Source organism: Magnolia sinica, chromosome 15, assembly GCF_029962835.1.
Source record: "Magnolia sinica isolate HGM2019 chromosome 15, MsV1, whole genome shotgun sequence".
Lineage (NCBI taxonomy): Eukaryota > Viridiplantae > Streptophyta > Magnoliopsida > Magnoliales > Magnoliaceae > Magnolia > Magnolia sinica.
Window position 1 is genome coordinate 16,121,008 of NC_080587.1, and position 17,510 is coordinate 16,138,517.

At 38.9% G+C, this 17,510-nt stretch overlaps 1 protein-coding gene across 1 annotated transcript; it reads right to left on the bottom strand.

Annotated features, from left to right (window-relative positions):
• Positions 1-1,734: 1,734 nt before the first annotated feature.
• LOC131226745 (uncharacterized) lies at positions 1,735-14,078 on the bottom strand. The gene is made up of 4 exons (XM_058222440.1): positions 13,491-14,078; positions 4,550-4,724; positions 2,874-3,151; positions 1,735-2,030 (listed from the first exon to the last, which is right to left on the bottom strand). The coding sequence occupies exons 1-4, from the start codon at positions 14,061-14,063 to the stop codon at positions 1,926-1,928; spliced, it is 1,131 nt and encodes a 376-aa protein (XP_058078423.1). The 5' UTR covers positions 14,064-14,078; the 3' UTR covers positions 1,735-1,925.
• Between the last annotated feature and the right edge of the window lie 3,432 nt (positions 14,079-17,510).

A 17,510-nucleotide genomic window follows, 5' to 3' on the forward strand; every position in this document is an offset into this window, starting at 1 on the left:
GGGCTCGCCCGCTTTAAGCTGGGATTGGGGCTGGCATGTGTGGCTCAATCAATTTTTGGGTCAAAGCTTGGGCTTAAGTGATTTTATCCTGACTCGACCTGGCCCAATTTGAAGTATACATGCCTTCTAGTCCTGCATATATGCGCTGTTAGGCAACATGTGCACCTTTCATCTAGGGTTAGGTTTTCAATTCCTAAATAGCTATTCATTTGCTGATGTCAATTTGATAGATTTTCAGGCTAGACAGGGTCAGGCCAACATTTTATTTCAGCCTTGGACTTGGGCATGTTGTGCTGGATCCATTTCTGGCCCCATCTGGGCTTGGAATAGGAGCAGTCCCGACCCATGCCGCCACTACAACCTTTGAATGTCCACACCATGGGACTGCCAATATTGCAATATCTTTTGAAAGTGGTCAAAGGCGGTGCCTTGTCACTCTTTTTCAGTAGTGCACAACGGCCATTGCACATGCATACATTTTGAATTTCAAGTGGAGAATCGGAACTGTTCACCATAGGACCAACGAGAGGCCCAGCAGTTGACGTGGTTGTTGTTGCAGCTTATTTGACGATTTATGGAGCGGTGGTACAACCGTTCAACAAATCGGAGAATCGGTTGTTGGTAGCATTGATGCTGTCTCTTCCAACCGCTCAACCAACAGTGCAACTCCCAATCATGCAATCTAGATGGATACCATAACTAAAATTTCAAGCAAAAAAAAAAAAAAAAAAAAGGACTCTTAATGCTCTGGGCGAAAAGATAAAATCTTGGATTTTTGAACATATCCAGGTGTAGCCAACCTCACCCTTGTCCAGTAACCATTCTGAGGGACTCTTTCTAGACATTGAACATTGTAGGCGCACACCACTTCATCCTTCCAACTCCACAAAACCCAAAACAAAAGTCACAGAAGACCCGCCAAAAATGGCAAACTCAAAACATAGTCAAAGATGAATAAAATACATACCTATTATGTATGTATGGCCAGGCTATCAATAGACTGGGATAGGGTCTGGCAAAATCAAAATTTCCAACCGACCCGAACAGTTCAAAATCTGGGCCGAAGCCAACCCAAGGTCCACCCTGTTGACAGCTCTAGCCCTCAATCATAGGTGGAAGCCAGCGTGATTGGTAATTGGAAATGTGGTGAAAGCTTTTCCAGTATAATCAATATGAAATGTCCTTTTTCCTAGTCATCAATGGGATTGTTTGAACCGTTTTAATTGATTATTCGGAATCATGGGCAATCCAAGATGGGGTTCCACATGATGGATGTTACCAATGGATGATAAGACCCCAACTGCTCTTTCTTGCCCCTTGGTTGAATGGTTAGGAACGACCAATCATAGTGATTCTTGATAGTCCATATTAGTGAAAGGTGGGGCTTGCATCATGGATGGTTCAAATCAGTCATCCAGTTCCCATTATAATCAATCTCTACTGGCCATTTTGGGTGACATCAACCAGATGGTCATGTCATCAGGGTGATTCTTGAAAGATGGACAATCCCAGGTGGGACCCACATGATGGACAGTTCAGTTTGATAGTCTTAAGCTTGTTTATGTATCATCTGTTTTAGTGGACCCATTGATCAGATGGTTAAGATTTATCTAATCAAATTGTTCCCTGCAATGTCTGTGCAAATGGGCCCAAAGGTAAAGGGTTCTGCTCAATACATGGAAACAATCTCAATTTGGTAGCACTTTAAGGTGGACCTGATCACATAACAAGAAATTAGGGGTTGAACGCAGTCACAGCTTAAACTTGCAACTGATTATGGTACTAACCTCAGTAAAAGGTGCATTTAAACTCAAGGATGATTATTGCTTAATCCCAAGTGTCACTCAACATGCACTTATAACCAAAACTTTATAAGAAGCACCTAAAGATTTCATAGAAGAAACAACAGGAAGAAGAGAAGCCACTCATCTCCTTGAAAGTCCTAGAAAGACAGCTGCAGATGAGATTTGCACCTTAAGATCTGCAATATCGACATCATGGCCACCTTCAACCAGCCCCCACCGATCAACCTGCAAAGTACCCCAAGCTAAACATGAAAATGAACAGAAAGAAAATTGCTACCAAAAGCATCTGAAATAGCAGGAAAAGAACAAATCCTCTGATGCATCATGATGTGTGTACCACCTGGATGGGAGTCCACCGTAGTTCCAAAACTTGGTCGCTCGACTTGGAACTCAGGCCAAGTCAACTTGGCTCGATGGGATTTCAAGTTGAGTCACCATGAAACTAGACTGAGAATAACTTGGTCTCAACTCGATGTGACTGGTCAAGTCAACTTGATGCAACTCTAAGAGTGTCACCCGTTCAAGAAGCTTACAAAAAGTAGGAATGGTTTGAACCCGAGACCTATGTCAGAGGTACTGATGCCTGGTATTTTTCAATTTTTTCATTATCAAATATAAGTACATAAAATAATTTAAAATTTATTATAATTATTATATATCCAGTTGAGTCAAGCAAAGACTCATCCGACTATCCGAGTCTTCAGTCAGACCGACCTGGCTGAACATCAAGTTGAGTCGAGTTTCCGAGTTTTTGATCTATGGAATGCACAAGAGAGGTGCCCGTGGTTCAGCATTCCAGGCCACTAAACTGATTGGATGGATGCCCAACAACCATTCAATTTGGAAGATCCTAAACCATCCAAATCTTTGGCACTTTTTCCCCATATGGTTCCTTGAATATTTTTTTACCATTTATGCAGTCCATTAATTGAAGGGGTAGGATCTTCCTATCTCTAGCTTAGCAGGGTCCATCAATCTGGATCACCAAAACCATGGGCTCCACTTGACGTGTGAGGACACTATAGTCTTGCTGATGGATCAGGATGTGAAATCTGCTTAGAGCAAAACCTGCAAATCTTCTTCAAGCCTAATCAATTCAATTGCCTCCTCAATTTGCAGCCTCCCATGAAATATCCCGATAGAAATGATCAGAGAGTGTGCAGCTGCAGCAATTGCATCGATAGCGGCTAATTCACAGTCATTTGTTTTCTTCAGAAGGCTTTCAATGGCACTAACGAGACCATCTTCCTGCTTTCCACCGAAAAAGCTAGAGTACACTATAGGCTTAAAGCCGAATTCTGATTCCACCCAATTGAGTAAGGGATCCATTTTCTCCACTTGTTGTTCTGCAATGATACAGTAGAAAATGAATGTAGTAAGCTAAATGTATTTTCTTTGAAAATCATCATAATCATCATCATCTAAGCCTTATCCCAAACAGATAAAAACATTGATCAAATCGATAATTAAGAGCTGGACACAGAGGAAAACTGTCTATGATTAAACATAATCAGATGCTGTAAGGGCATTCAAATACTGTACTACATGGAACATACAGCATTGGAATTGAAAATGTGGAGTCCGCGTGGTGATGCTGCTTGGTTTCTACTCAAATATGAAGATTAGAGAAAAACAAAGAAAAGATCAGACCCATAATCAAGACACTGATTTGTTATGAAACAAAGGTGCAGGTGGGTCGATCCAAACATTAGAAACTAATAATAATCATTCAGTTGTGATAAGCCAAAACATCAATTTGGCAGTGTTGAGGTGGTTACAAGCAGTGGGAAGAGGAAGCTAACCCCTGACCTTCTCCAATTGTGGAAATGAAAGCCCTACTAATGTCCATTGAAGTGTATTACTTTCCAAAATTGCCCAATTCTATTGGAAAACCAATTAACACCACCCAAGTAAAGGTGAAAATGGGTTAGATTGACTTGATAGGTCACTGGATCCAACCCAATAATAAACTGAAATTGGATCCACCAGGTCAGGTTTGGGACCAAGACACCACCCCAATTATCAAATGTGACAGGTCTAGAACTGCCCGAACTAACTTATGTCCCATTGTATTTGATCAAACAAATGCCAAAAAAATTCAAATCAATTTTAACTGCTTCCGCACAAAATAACATTAAGCTCAGAGCATTTTTCCTGCTATACATTTACTATTGTCAACACAAGGTACAGAAGCAACTAAGAGTGGAAGTAATTTAAGGTGCACAAGGGAGCCAAAAGGTACTGAAGCAACTAAGGGTCTAACTAATTTAAGGTGCACATGGGCAAGGTATTCAAAAACAGTAACAATGGCTGTAACGGCCACCGCTGTTGCAATTACAGACTGTTTTAGCCATTCCGTAAGCCGTTATGGCCCTGTAATGTGTAACAGTTCCCACCATATTACCATTATGTAACGGCCGCTACAGCTGTTGCATAACCATTTTTGAATACCTTGCACATGGGTACCCAACAGAAATTGCAATTACTCAAACTCAGAGGAAAGGGGCAAATTGGGCCAGTGCTAGCCCCATCCCATTCATAATGAGCGTCTAGCATATTGGCATCCAACTTGAAACACAAAGACTCGCAATTAGGAGACTGGCCATGATTATTAGTTCGAATGGCAACACCCACCACTTGAGTCGTTCCCCCTTTGTTGAACTGATTTGTTGCAATTCAATTCAATCCTGAAATCAAATGCAGACTGTGGCTTACAACAACAAAGAAATTGATAGAATGCATACCAAGGACTCTGCTTGTTAGATCACTATCTCCAGGAGAGCGACAAAAGACCAAATCTTGATGAAGCTTTTTCATCAAATGCTCGATGATTTTTGTTCGTGTGAGTGGAACTCTTTCCAATGCAGTACAAGCAAGCTTCATGATAGGCATTGTGAAGGGTCTGATTCCATCTGTTTGCTATCAACACAAAAAACTTACTTGGAAATCCAAAAAGAAGACAAAAGAGAAGAGAGGGGAAAAACAAAAGACAAAAACAAAACACATAAACAAAACACATCTTCCAAACAAAACATGTAAAGCACATCTTCATGGCATATTACATGTCATGTGGATAAATACTAAAATTCAATTAAAGAAGATGCCAATGCCTACATTGACATCTTTTTACCCATTATGTAACCACTTTTTCAATGCCTTCTGAGAAAGTGAGAACAATGCTTTTATAGCATCCTACGGCCCAAGAGTTCCTACATGTGGGCCCATGGCCCAGTGATTCAGATAGTCTAATGGGTCAACAATAGATATAGCATGCCCCAAAGATCTCCAAGAGAATCCTAGTGATCCAATCTTTCACCTTATTGCAGTGAATATGGAGTGCTGATTGTGTTTTCCTTAATTGGCACCAATTGAAAGTTTGTGATTATCCCATCCGTAGACTTTTGGGGCATGGTATATCTATGGTAGGTCTCATCTGATCAATGGTTCAACCTATGGGTCCCGTTGAGACACATGGTTGCATTTTTACCTTTTCTATAAGAGCATAATCATGATTTCTCCCTTCATTATTAAATTAACTACTATGGGTTAGTCAGCCAAGTTGGCCTACCAACATGAATAGCCATAAAATTTTCTTTTCCTTTTGTTAATGAATGTGGAGATGGTGGTCCATACTATTGTACAATGCACCTAGACTATATTTTTAGTTATTTCTTGTTATTAGTTGTTTATTTTGGTTCGTGGCATGTAGGGTAGTTTTGCTTTTGTTATTAAGGGTAATTTTTACTTGACTGTAAAGTAGAGGGCTTGGACAAACCTCAGCTTGGCCCTAACTCGACTCATTTACAACCTTACTTGCAAGTGTTTAGCTTATCTAAAACCCTACCTACAAGTGTTCATCATGCATGTAGCATTGCTTTAAAAGAACTAAAAAAACATGACTCATTTTTCATAACTTCTGAATTGCATAATTGTAACAAACTCAACTAAAACTTTATAAGTTATTAAAGTTTAAAAGGTGTTTACAAAATTTCTAAACTTAAGATAGTTATCGCTAATTAGAAATAAAATGATAATCATGAAGTATATGAGTTTAGTAATGATTATTTTTCAATACTTTCATTTAGTTAAATTTGTGCATATGTATTTGTTTTAAAATATATTATTAATTTTATTTAAAATAAAATTTGTTAAATTATTATTTTATTTTTTTCCTTTTATTTATTTTTTATTATTATTATTTTTAATAAATTTTAATTATATTTCATTAACTTTTACTCATATTCCTTACTTGTTCATCATAATTTAAAATAACTAAGATATTAGAGGAAATTACAAAAATTACCATAGATAAATTTCAAGGACGAAATTTTATTAAGGGGATAGAATGTAACATCTTATTATTATTTTTTAAAACAGTAGGTATTCCAAATCCCATTGATCCCTTTGGTGTGGCCCACCGTAACTTTAGATCGTTTTCATTTTTGGACCCATCCCCTAGCATGACTAGGCAAAACTAATGGACGGTATGGATTTACCACCTCATTGTTTTGGGTCTCACCGTGCTTACAAAAAAACATACATATCTCTGCATGCAACAAACCCTCGATTTTCTCTCCTTCATTCCTTAATCTCCGTAAAACAGATGTGCACCATCCTGATCCAATCAAATCAAACCCTTCTTTGTAGTGGACCCCACTATCGATCTAAACTGATCATTGGATTCACATCTTTATAAAACCTTAGTTGTTAAAAGCTCTTGCTCAGACTCCATCAGCACGACCCACCTGATCACTTGATCTGTCCCATTTTTTGCCCTATAATCAATGCTGACTTGAGGAAAATGATGAACTGCTTGGATTTTCATCTTAAATCATAGTGGACCCAACCGAAACCCCACATCTAACCCATGTAGGAGACCTTCGCGTTTGCAACCCCAGCACGATTTCTCTGAAATTTCCACCTTCCTCTTTTCTTTTAGAAACTAACCTCAACCTGATGCTCCATCCCAACCGTTGTCCCTTATCCAGACCGTCAATATGAATCAACGACGTGCGTTGTGCAAGCATGCCACCTCAACCACGAAGACACAAACCTCCGAAACCACTGACAAATTTCCATTAAAAGCCTTCATCCTTCACCTCCCAAGCTTCCTACATCAAACTCCATCATCTTGAAGAAGAGAATCATCGAAAAACTATCGATCAACAATTGTCGTTAGAGAAGGTATTATCTTCCTCAGCAAGATCATCAACAGTTAAGTTGTGTTATAGCCGTCTTTTGACATGGACCACGCATCGGTAGGTGATCTAACCCACACCTCACACCAAGATTTATACATAAATATCATAGGCATGGAATGATGTTCAACTTGCAAGTTGGCAACCATAAAAATACATGTACTTTTAATTGATATGCATGAATGGTTAAACCATTGTACATGTTGAATTACTTCAATTGTATATGTAAACATTATATCTTTTGTGTATATGTTAATTCTTTAATAATTACTTATTGTTTAACCAACTGTACACATGGAATATTAATGGTGCATTGTATAGCCTTATTTGATTTACCTTGAATCCTTTTGTGTTATGTATTGTTAAATAATGTACACATTAGATTGATGACTAGTTGTGCATAAAAATCTTAAATATATTATGTTTGTCCTTCCCTCCTAGTATATGCCTTCTTGAGTTACTATCAAATGGTTATCATTATTATTTTTTTGAACTCATAAATTCTTTTGTGTTATGAGATAAGGTATGGATAAAATATCGTGAGACAGGTGCTCTGCTCGGGGTCGCTCCCGAAAGATCGGCACAGGTGCTCTGCCCTTGGTAATTCCGTAAAAGATACACATACCTGTGCGTTGCCCTGGATTAACTCCTAAAAGAAATCACGTGGTGCTCTGCCCAGGATCGTTCCCTAAAAGATATCACGTGATGCTCTACCCAGGGTTATTCCCTAAAAGATCATCATGGTAGTTATATTTTCAAGTTAATCATAGAGGAATGCATTTTTAATTCAATCATTTATGAAATCATTCTATTTAAAATTTGAAATATTTTTTGTGAATATTTATTGTCTCCTTAAATGTTGAATTTATTATTATTATTATTATTATAATAAAGTTGTGTTATGGTATTAATGTATAAATTTCGGTTGGAATGAAAATGATGTCGTACTCCAGGTGTTTAAATATTTTAAGTACCGGGTATGAATACTTCGAGGAGGCATGCTATTATTAATGAGCCAAAGTCATACTCGATCTTAGGAATTGCATTTGTTTTAGTTTTATTTTAAACTTAATGAATTATGTATTTCCTTTTACTCAATTTTATTTTAGTGAAAGAATGATGCATTAAAGTTGAGTTCACTTTATTTAATTATTTTGGCATTGTGATATGGAATCTTTTATTTATGCTTAGTTGATGTAAATGATGTTATGATGAATCTTCGTATATTAGAAAAGAAAATGGTTATATAGACTTAAATAAAAGTGAATATTGTACCTCACGAGCTTGGGATTCGGGTCCAGATTACTCTACTCGAATACCTGAATTTCAGGGTGTGACATTAGTAGTGGCACTACCATCCTACCATCTTAATCCCCATCCTTAAAGATTCTCAAAGGCGTTATTCCTTCCTTATCATCTGTGTCAATTCTAAAGTGTGGAGTGTGTGAGCTTAATAAACATCATCCTATAACACGCGTATGAAAGAGTAGTTCAATTCCTTTTTCTTTAGTCCATTCAGATGTTCAGGGACCAATTATAATTTTCAACAAGTTAGTGTATAAATTTTTTGTTACATTTATTACAGATTTTTCATGAACGATTTAGTTCTATTTAATGAAAAACTGGCTTGAATTATTTTCTATTTTTAACACATTTCGCATGGAAGTACAAAACTAATTTAACCAAAAGTGTTTGTATTTCTTTCGAATAATGCCTAGGAATATACGTCCCAATTTTTTAGTTTGTATTTTTTGACACCGATATATTGCATCAAACATCATGTGCCCACACCTTATAATAAATAGTATAGTAAAACAGAAAAATCGTTACTAACTTGAAGTGACTTGTACTTTATTAATTCAGATGAATATTTCCAAAAGTGTTTAGAGTGATATAGTACTTACGGCATGTTTTCTAAAAAATCGAATGCCCATGATTATTTTAATGGGTAAATCCCCTCATAAAGTTTACTTCTAGATACCATGTTATTTTCTTTGCCGCCCTAGGGTTTTTTTTTTATTTTTTTTTATTATTATTTTTTTTTAATGCTTTGTTCATCAATTTGAGTTAGGTCATGATAAATTCGATCCTAAATGTATTTTCTTGAACTCTTCTAAACACAGAGGTTATTGTTATTATAGTCATTTTCTTCGAAGACAATATAATATGTATGCGTAAATCATGGTACAAGTTATGGGGCCAAGACAACTATGACGACTGTTACAATTTTTTCAAAAAAAGAAAAAGAAAAAAAAGACCACAACGACCGTTACATCCCATATTGTGACGGTAACAGCGTTGACCGTTACGAGCACCTCTACCATAATGGTGCAAATGTTACATTTTTCAAATCTACTACGTTCCTCTAAAAAAATAATAAATCTCTCTGTGGAAGTTGTGCCCGTAACTGTTGTGGTTGAGGAAGACAATCTAAATATGATGTGCGAGATTTCAGGCTTAAGATCACGTTAGTTCAGAAACAATTACACAAATTCCATATCCCACATGAAAGTCCAAACCATTCAATTAAGGGGAATCTATGCGGGTCCAGGCCTACACATGTTAGGGCTGGATCTATTAAAATTATAAACCAAACGATGCTCAAAGATAAGCAGTAATCATCCACACATGCACAACAATCAGTCCCTAATCCAAGAGATTCACCAATTTCAATTCAAGGAACCCTAGGGTGAAAAAAGGGGCAAATAAATTAAGGATAATACAATCTAGAGTTAGGGTTTATGAAAAACTGGTATGAGAGGGTAAAATAAGAAGAAAACCTGAACCGGAAGATAGTTCCCGCATGGGGACAGCAACAATGGCCCAAACGCACGTGCATGTGATCACGGCCGCACGTGTGTGGGGCCCACTATTCAGAAAAAGGCCACCTTGGCCCTGGTCGGCCAGGGATGGACTCCAAAACCCCCAAATCTCAGCTCGATCCGATGCACGGTTTGTTCGTGGTACTTCGCCAAAGTTTTAGTCCTCTTGTAGGGCGAGATTCTGAAATTCTGTTGTGGGGAGGAGAATTGCTGCAATAGATGATTGATTCGAAGTGTAGATGATGGGGTGAGATGAGAAGAAGGGATGGTAGAAGATTGGTAGTAGAGATGGCGATGGATGGGGGCGAATCGGGATAGATGTGGCTTCGCACCACGGTCGTTAACCCTTCGATGAAGGGAGGGCTTCGCACCCAATTAGGCTTCACAACTCAGAGAGTAGGAAAACGCAAAAATTTTATTAATCTTCAATTAATTTTAAAAAAAGCTACAAGGGGTGCCTATTTATAAGAAAACCCTATACCCCAAAACTCGCGCCATGTGCGCAACCTATTACTTGGCGATGAAGTAAACCAAAATAAAAACTAATTAAAGAAATCTAAAGCGTCCATGATGTTCTAAATAACATTAATAAGCAAAACCTAAAACTGTTACAATTTTTTCAAAAAAAGAAAAAGAAAAAAAAGACCACAACGACCGTTACATCCCATATTGTGACGGTAACAGCGTTGACCGTTACGAGCACCTCTACCATAATGGTGCAAATGTTACATTTTTCAAATCTACTACGTTCCTCTAAAAAAATAATAAATCTCTCTGTGGAAGTTGTGCCCGTAACTGTTGTGGTTGAGGAAGACAATCCAATCTCTTCCCTTTATTAACCCCTTTGTTCCTGTTGTTCCTCAACTAAAAGTCTACTTGCGACAAAAATGAACATATAACGTGGCCAATGATGATGTGCCATCCACCATATTCTCTTCCCAACCTAGTGAGACAATGACTTCTACAGATAGGTTTGATATTCCTATTGCCTTGAGAAAATGTGAGTGTGTGTTACTGATAACTCTACATGTATCTTTTTAATGCTTATTTCTCAAATTCCATAGATTTGCCTTATCTTTGTCTTCTTATTGTATTCTTAAGTCATACAAGGAACAAGGTATTCAAAATCATTTATGGAACAACTGTAATGGTTGTTACGTAATGGTAACAATCATAACCGTTACGAGTTACGGGGTTGAAACGGCCATTATCGAAAAAACTGACCATAACGGCCCTGTAACGGTCCCGTAATGATCTGTAACGGTCCTGTAACAGTTTTTTCAAGAAATTAATTTTTTAAAAAAAGGGTCGTAACGGCCGTTATGGCCCGTATCATAATAGTAATGGTGGTGGTCGTTACGGCCACCGTTATCGTTTTAGAATACCTTGACTAGGAAGCACTATTATATAAAGGGCGAAAATAGGCAATGAAAGAGGAAATGGCTACTCTTTATTAGAATAATACTAGGAATTCCCCAATTTACTAGCCGGTAAATGTGTTGTTGGTTTCAGATGGATATACACCATTAAGTTTCACCCTAACGATATGGTTGAACGTTTAAAAGCTTGCTTAGTTGTAGAAAGATATACTTACATACTTGGTATTGATTAGACTGAAACATTCTCTCATGTTGCTAAGTTGAACTCTATTCGTGTTATCCTTTCCATGGTCATTAATCATGGCTAACCGTTCTTCCAACTAGACATAAAAAAAAATAAATAGATTTCTTCATGGTGATCTCGTAAAGAAGGTCAATGTGGAGCAACCACTCGAGTTTTTTGCTCAAGGGGAGTTAGATAAGGCGTGTAAAGTGAATAAGGCGATTAATGAGCTGAAACAGTTGCCACATTCATGGTTTGATAAATTCAGTAAAGTTGTGTTAAATTATGGTTTTGTTCGATGTCCTGCTGATTATACCATCTTTGTATGAAAAGACATCCCTGATTGTATTACGCTAGTGGTATGTGTTGATGATAATCTTGTTACAGGAAATGACAATAGGAGGATTGAAGAGGAGGATTGAAGAGCTTAAGAAATATCTTTAGAGGCATTTCCTCACAAAAGATCTTAGTCAACTTTGATACTTTCTTGGTATAGAAGTTGTCATGTCCAACGAAGGAATTAATTTGTCTCAATTGAAATATATTCTGAATTTGCTCACGGTGACGGGTCTTCTTGGTACTAAGCCAGTTGATACACCAATGAATCCGAATCACGAAATGTTTGTTAATCAAGGAGATATATTTGAAGACCCCGGGGAGATATAGAAATTTGGTTAGGAAACTTATTAATGCAGGGGCATTTTCACACCAGGCTCGAGTGGGGTTGCTTGTGGGATGCAGACGCACACTCGAGGTGGGCGGCTCATGTGAGGCGGGCCCCACCCGTGTGAGGCGGTATCCGTGTGATTTGGGGCCCATAAGGGGGGTTTGGCCGAGGTCCTAACCCATAAGATATGGGGCCTGGGCTCTGAGATAAAGGGATTGATTCATCATGCTCTAACAGTTCGAGCTTTTAGAGCAAGTGGTTAATTGTCCCGCATCAAATTGGTATCAGAGTAGGAGGTCTCGTGTTCGAGACTCCTCACTAGGGGTGATTAATGCGGGGGCATTTTCACACGGGCTCGAGTGGGGTTGCCTGTCGGATGCAGAGACACTCTCGGGGCGGGTGGCTCATGTGAGGCGGTACCCATGTGATTTGGGGCCAACGAGGGGGGTTTGGCTGAAATCCTAACCCGTGAGATGTGGGGCCTGGGCTATCAGATAAAAGGATTGATTTGCCATGCTCTAACAATTCTCAGGTGGGCTTCACCATAAGAAACATGTAAAATCTGCCATCATGGTGAGAAGGTCCCACATACTGGGCATCCCATCCCAACTCTTCTCTACAAGGAAACATGTAAAATCTGCCATCGTGGTGAGAAGGTCCCACATACTGGGCATCCCATCCCATCTCTTCCCTACAGTGTGACCGACCTGTGTTTTCGACCAGCCCTGTCAGGCAGCTTCTTAATAAAATCACAAAAGAAAGAAAGAGTGAACATGACGCAATGCACCTCATGCACGTCGCCCCCATGTGCCACTTGGTTAGTGGTAGCCGCACCCCTGTATGACCATGCACAGTCAAGCTAGAGTGTTCCTATTCATGGTTTCAAAACTCGGACGAGTCCAATACGACTGGTCCAAGTCGACTCAGATTCGGGACTACCCAATCCAGTTTGATACCACGAGTTTCTTCCCTAAGTCAACCCCAACACAAGTGATCAGACAGAACACACAATACAAGTAGAATAGCATTGCATTTTCAATGAAAAATGCCCAAGTGATCAGACAGAACACACAATACAAGTAGAATAGAATTGCATTTTCAATGAAAAATGCCCAAGTGATCAGACAGAACATACAATACAAGTAGAATATCATCAAAAAAAACAAAAAACAAAAAACAAAATCAAGATACAAAATCAATGTCATTTTGGAAAATTTCATCCATTAGAGGAGAAACCCATTAAGAAAAAGACCCATCCATAATCTTCAGCTCTTCATCGACCCACCAACATCCAATAACCAATCATAATTAAAAACAGGAAAAACAAAGCAATTTTGGAATTACAACAAAAAAAAAAAGGGAAAAAAAAAGAAGAAGACATAATCAAAGATCAGACCTGGTATTCCCACTCGGCGGCAATGGCCTGGGCGAGGGCGAGAGTTGGGAGCTTGAGCGGACGCTTGGAGGGCGTCTTGAGGGTGCGGTAATCGAGCATGACGGACCACCCATTCCCGTCGTCCGCCTCCCTAGTAGACGCCGACTTGTAGAATCTCTTCCCGACGATCGAACCAGTCATGAACGACATCGGCATCGTCACCGATGATGAAGACTCTTGGGATTTGGGTTTGGGTGGGGCCATGATGTAGATGCTTTCATCGGTCTTCTGATTAGTAACATCTAAGGAAGAGAAGGAAGGAGCGGATTCTGGGGTTGGGAGAGCAGAGGAATGGACGGAGGTGGTGAGAAATCGGGGTTTTGAAGAGAGGAGAGATCTGATGAGGGAAAGGTTGCAAGCTGTTCGGGTTTTCTTTGCAGCAGCAGCAGCAGCCATGACAGAGATGGAGAAAGCTCTGCTTATTTGCTGGAGGAAATGAGAAATGGCTATCGAGAGAAACGTGGCCCAACTAGGGCTTTCAACGGGCCGGACTGGGCCGCGCTGGACCTTAAAAACACGCCCGAGCTCGGCCATATTACTATACACGGCCCTTGCCGTATCCCAAGTCCAGCCATCCACTCTTAGAAGCGGATTGCGTTAAGCGTACTGAGTAAACACCGTGGGTCCCACTGTGATTTATGTATTTCATCCACACTGTCCATCCGTTTTAGCTGATCATTTTAGTGCATGAGCCCAAAATTGAAGCATATCTAAAGCTCTAGTGATCCACACCACAAGAAACAGTGTGAATTGAATGTCAACCGTCCAAAACTTATTGGAGGCCACAGAAGTGACATTTATGTTTTCACTTCATCCATGTCTGTGTAACCTTATGGACAGGCTGGATGACAAATAAACATCATTGTCAGGAAAGCTAGACCTAGGTCTAGCCTGATGCTTAAGACCCTGACATGGCTTGGAAAAAAAAAATGGCTAGCTCCAGGCCTAACCCAATGCAACCTATTCAGACCAAAAACTGATAAAATCCTTACTTCGTTCAAACAAAGAGAAGTAGACATTTTGGAGGAATGGAACCACCGGTCTTCGGATGGTTGGGTTGCTTAACGGAGGATTTGAATGTAGAATATAACAGAAGTACATAAAAAGTTTATGTTGGGGCTAGGCTGGGCCCTAGAAATTGATCAGGACTTAGATGTGACACCCAAACCCGGCCCTGAGCTGCGTCGCGTTCAGTGGGCTACCGGACCCAGGATAATCAGCTTTGATCATGGATCCAATGGACTCCTATAAAAAAAAAAAAACAGTTGTAATATCTATTAGAACATGGAGAGAATACATGCAGGGGTGTTGGGTTTGTTTTCAGCACTTCTTCCAACATACAAAGTAGGGCTGAAAGTCGGGTGGGTTCAACCCGACTGGCCTGTGATGGACCCGAAATTGGGTTGGCCTCGAGCAGGATGTATCGGGTTCGGCATCGGGCTTGGGCTATACAAACATAGACCTGGTAAAACTTGAGTTGGGCTCAGGTTGAGGTCTCGGGTTGCCCGACCCAACCCAAACCCGATCAATAGATAAGTTATTAATTATAATTGAGTGCGGATCATCTATGTTGAAGGCATATGAAATTCCACTGTCGTTAGGTCTCATTGATCTACGTCATTTTTTATGACGCAAGGTAATAAGATACACCGGATTTCCCTCTCCCAAATAGATTGCATGCTACACAACACGACTTTAAAAGGAGTGGTTGTCCTATATTTTAGCTTGTTTGTTTAGAAAAAATGAAGTTCTTTACTATAAATAACTATATATATAATTAATAAAACCATAGGTACAAAATATAAGATGTGTATTAAAATATAGTACACTAATGTAATAACAAAAATACTAGCATACATCCACCCAACCGACCCGACTAACCCGACTAAGCCCGCTTGGGTTGGTCTTGGGTTGAGAATTCCCAACCCAAGGTTGGGTTGCGTTAGGGTTGAGGTATAGGAACCTTGGGTTGGGCTAGGGTTGAGAACCAACCTGACCCAACCCGTCCAACTTTCAGCCCTAATACAAAGAGAAAAGTTCATAACTTGGAGGATTAATATTTCTTCCATTTGAAAGAAAAGCGAGGTCTAAAATTTGGATGAAGTACATAACTTGAAGGTGATTATACAAATGAAGTTCTACTTATTGGTTGAGAATTTAGATTGCCAGGTGACACCACTAGACGTGAATTGCGAGTTATTGAAGGATAAAAGAAAACTAATAACAATTGCATTTGTTTACTGAAAGATGGCTAGTAGTTTAGTGGACCTAGCCATTACTTAATCAGATTTAGCATATTTAATTAAGGCCATTAATCATTTTTTAAAGAAAGGTCAAGAAAAACACATAAATAAATTCAGTGAATGAAATATCGAGATATATGAAGGCAAAGTTTGCTCCACAAGCATAACATACCAAGAAAGCCGGCAAGTTATTGCGAAGCAGATTGGGTTGAGGGCCCATCTATTCATTGCCCAATAGATTGGGTTTCTAGTTTAGTCTTCATTTGGCAAGCATGTCATGAGCAAATAAGAACAAGTATATTGTGCCGTTGTCAGCCATGAAAGCCAAATATCAAGTTATTATTGACTGAATGTGAAAGCGTGTAATTGACACAATTACTAAGCCTGTTTGGTTAATCATAAATGCATGTAAACAACAATAAATAAACAATTATGACAAGCATTTCAACACCAGGTCAAGGGTTCAAGTAACCAGGTGGTGAAATCCCACTACCGCGTGAGTGGTCCCTGTTTGATTAAAAGAGCAATTTTACTTAGAAAAAATAAAATAAAATAGCAAAACTCAACCTTGTAATAGGTGGGCCCCACCATGTGTATATGTTATACGCAATCCATTTTTCTTTTCGGATCATTTTAGGGCAAGAGCCCAAAGAATAGGTAGATCCAAAGCTCAAGTGGGCCACCCCACATAAAACAATGGAGATTGAATGACTACCATTGATTCCTTCATAGGAATATCAGAAGTGTTGGATTTGCATCATTGCTTGGCTCATGCTCTAAAGTGATCTAATAAAATCAATGGTCAATATGAATGAAACGCATACATCATGGTGGGGTCCATAGATGTTATTGACATGATCAAGACTCTTTTCAAAAAATTTACCTGCCAACATCAACAGTTACCAAGTAAACCACCTTTACTTATTTTCCATTAGGGTTGTACACAAACCAAGCTAGCTCAAAAAGCTCGAATGATCTCATGCACAAACAATTATCTGAAAATGATGGATCCTTACTCTTGATCGGGTGGTAGACTCTCAGGAGTTTCAACACCCGGTCGAGGGTTCAAGCATCCATAGGTGGTGAAATCCCACTACGGCGTGAGTGTGTGGGGGTGTGTGTCTATATATATATATATATATATATATATATATATATATATATATATATATATATATATAGATATATATATATATATATAAAGCTTCTTTGCCTCGTGTGTGTTTGAAAACAAGCCAAATTCAAACAATTGGAGTTTGACTCGACTCGACTCGAACTCGGCTCGGCTCGAAGCTTGAGCTCAGCTCAACTCGAATATATATATATATATATATATATATATATATATATAAATATATATATATATATATATATATATATATATATATATATATATATATAAACACTTAAATAAAAGTGGAACTCGTTGTTACAACTTAAAACATACAAGATTCAGTTTACCTTGCTTACCCTTTCCCTTAACCCAACTCGTCGCGAGCTCCACAGTCTCTCTCTCTCTCTCTCTCTCTCTCTCTCTCTCTCTCTCTCTCTCTCTCACAACATCAAGAACAAGGTATATTTATGGATCTATCTAATATTATATATATTATTAATTGAATATTTGATTTGGGAGTTGGGTCAAGTGTGGGTTGGGTTTGGGGGTTGGGTCAGTTGGGTCAGGTGGCTAGGTTGAGTCGGATGTGGGTTGGGTCGGGTTGCTAGGTTGAGTCAGGTATAG

Coding starts and splice junctions, on each gene's coding strand:
- LOC131226745 (XM_058222440.1), bottom strand. CDS start 14,063: ATGGCCGAGCTCGGGCGTGTTTTTAAGGTCCAGCGCGGCCCAGTCCGG. Junction 3,152..4,549: donor TCTAACAAGCAGAGTCCTTG/GTATGCATTCTA, acceptor GTATCATTGCAG/AACAACAAGTGGAGAAAATG. Junction 2,031..2,873: donor GGCTTGAAGAAGATTTGCAG/GTTTTGCTCTAA, acceptor GGTACTTTGCAG/GTTGATCGGTGGGGGCTGGT.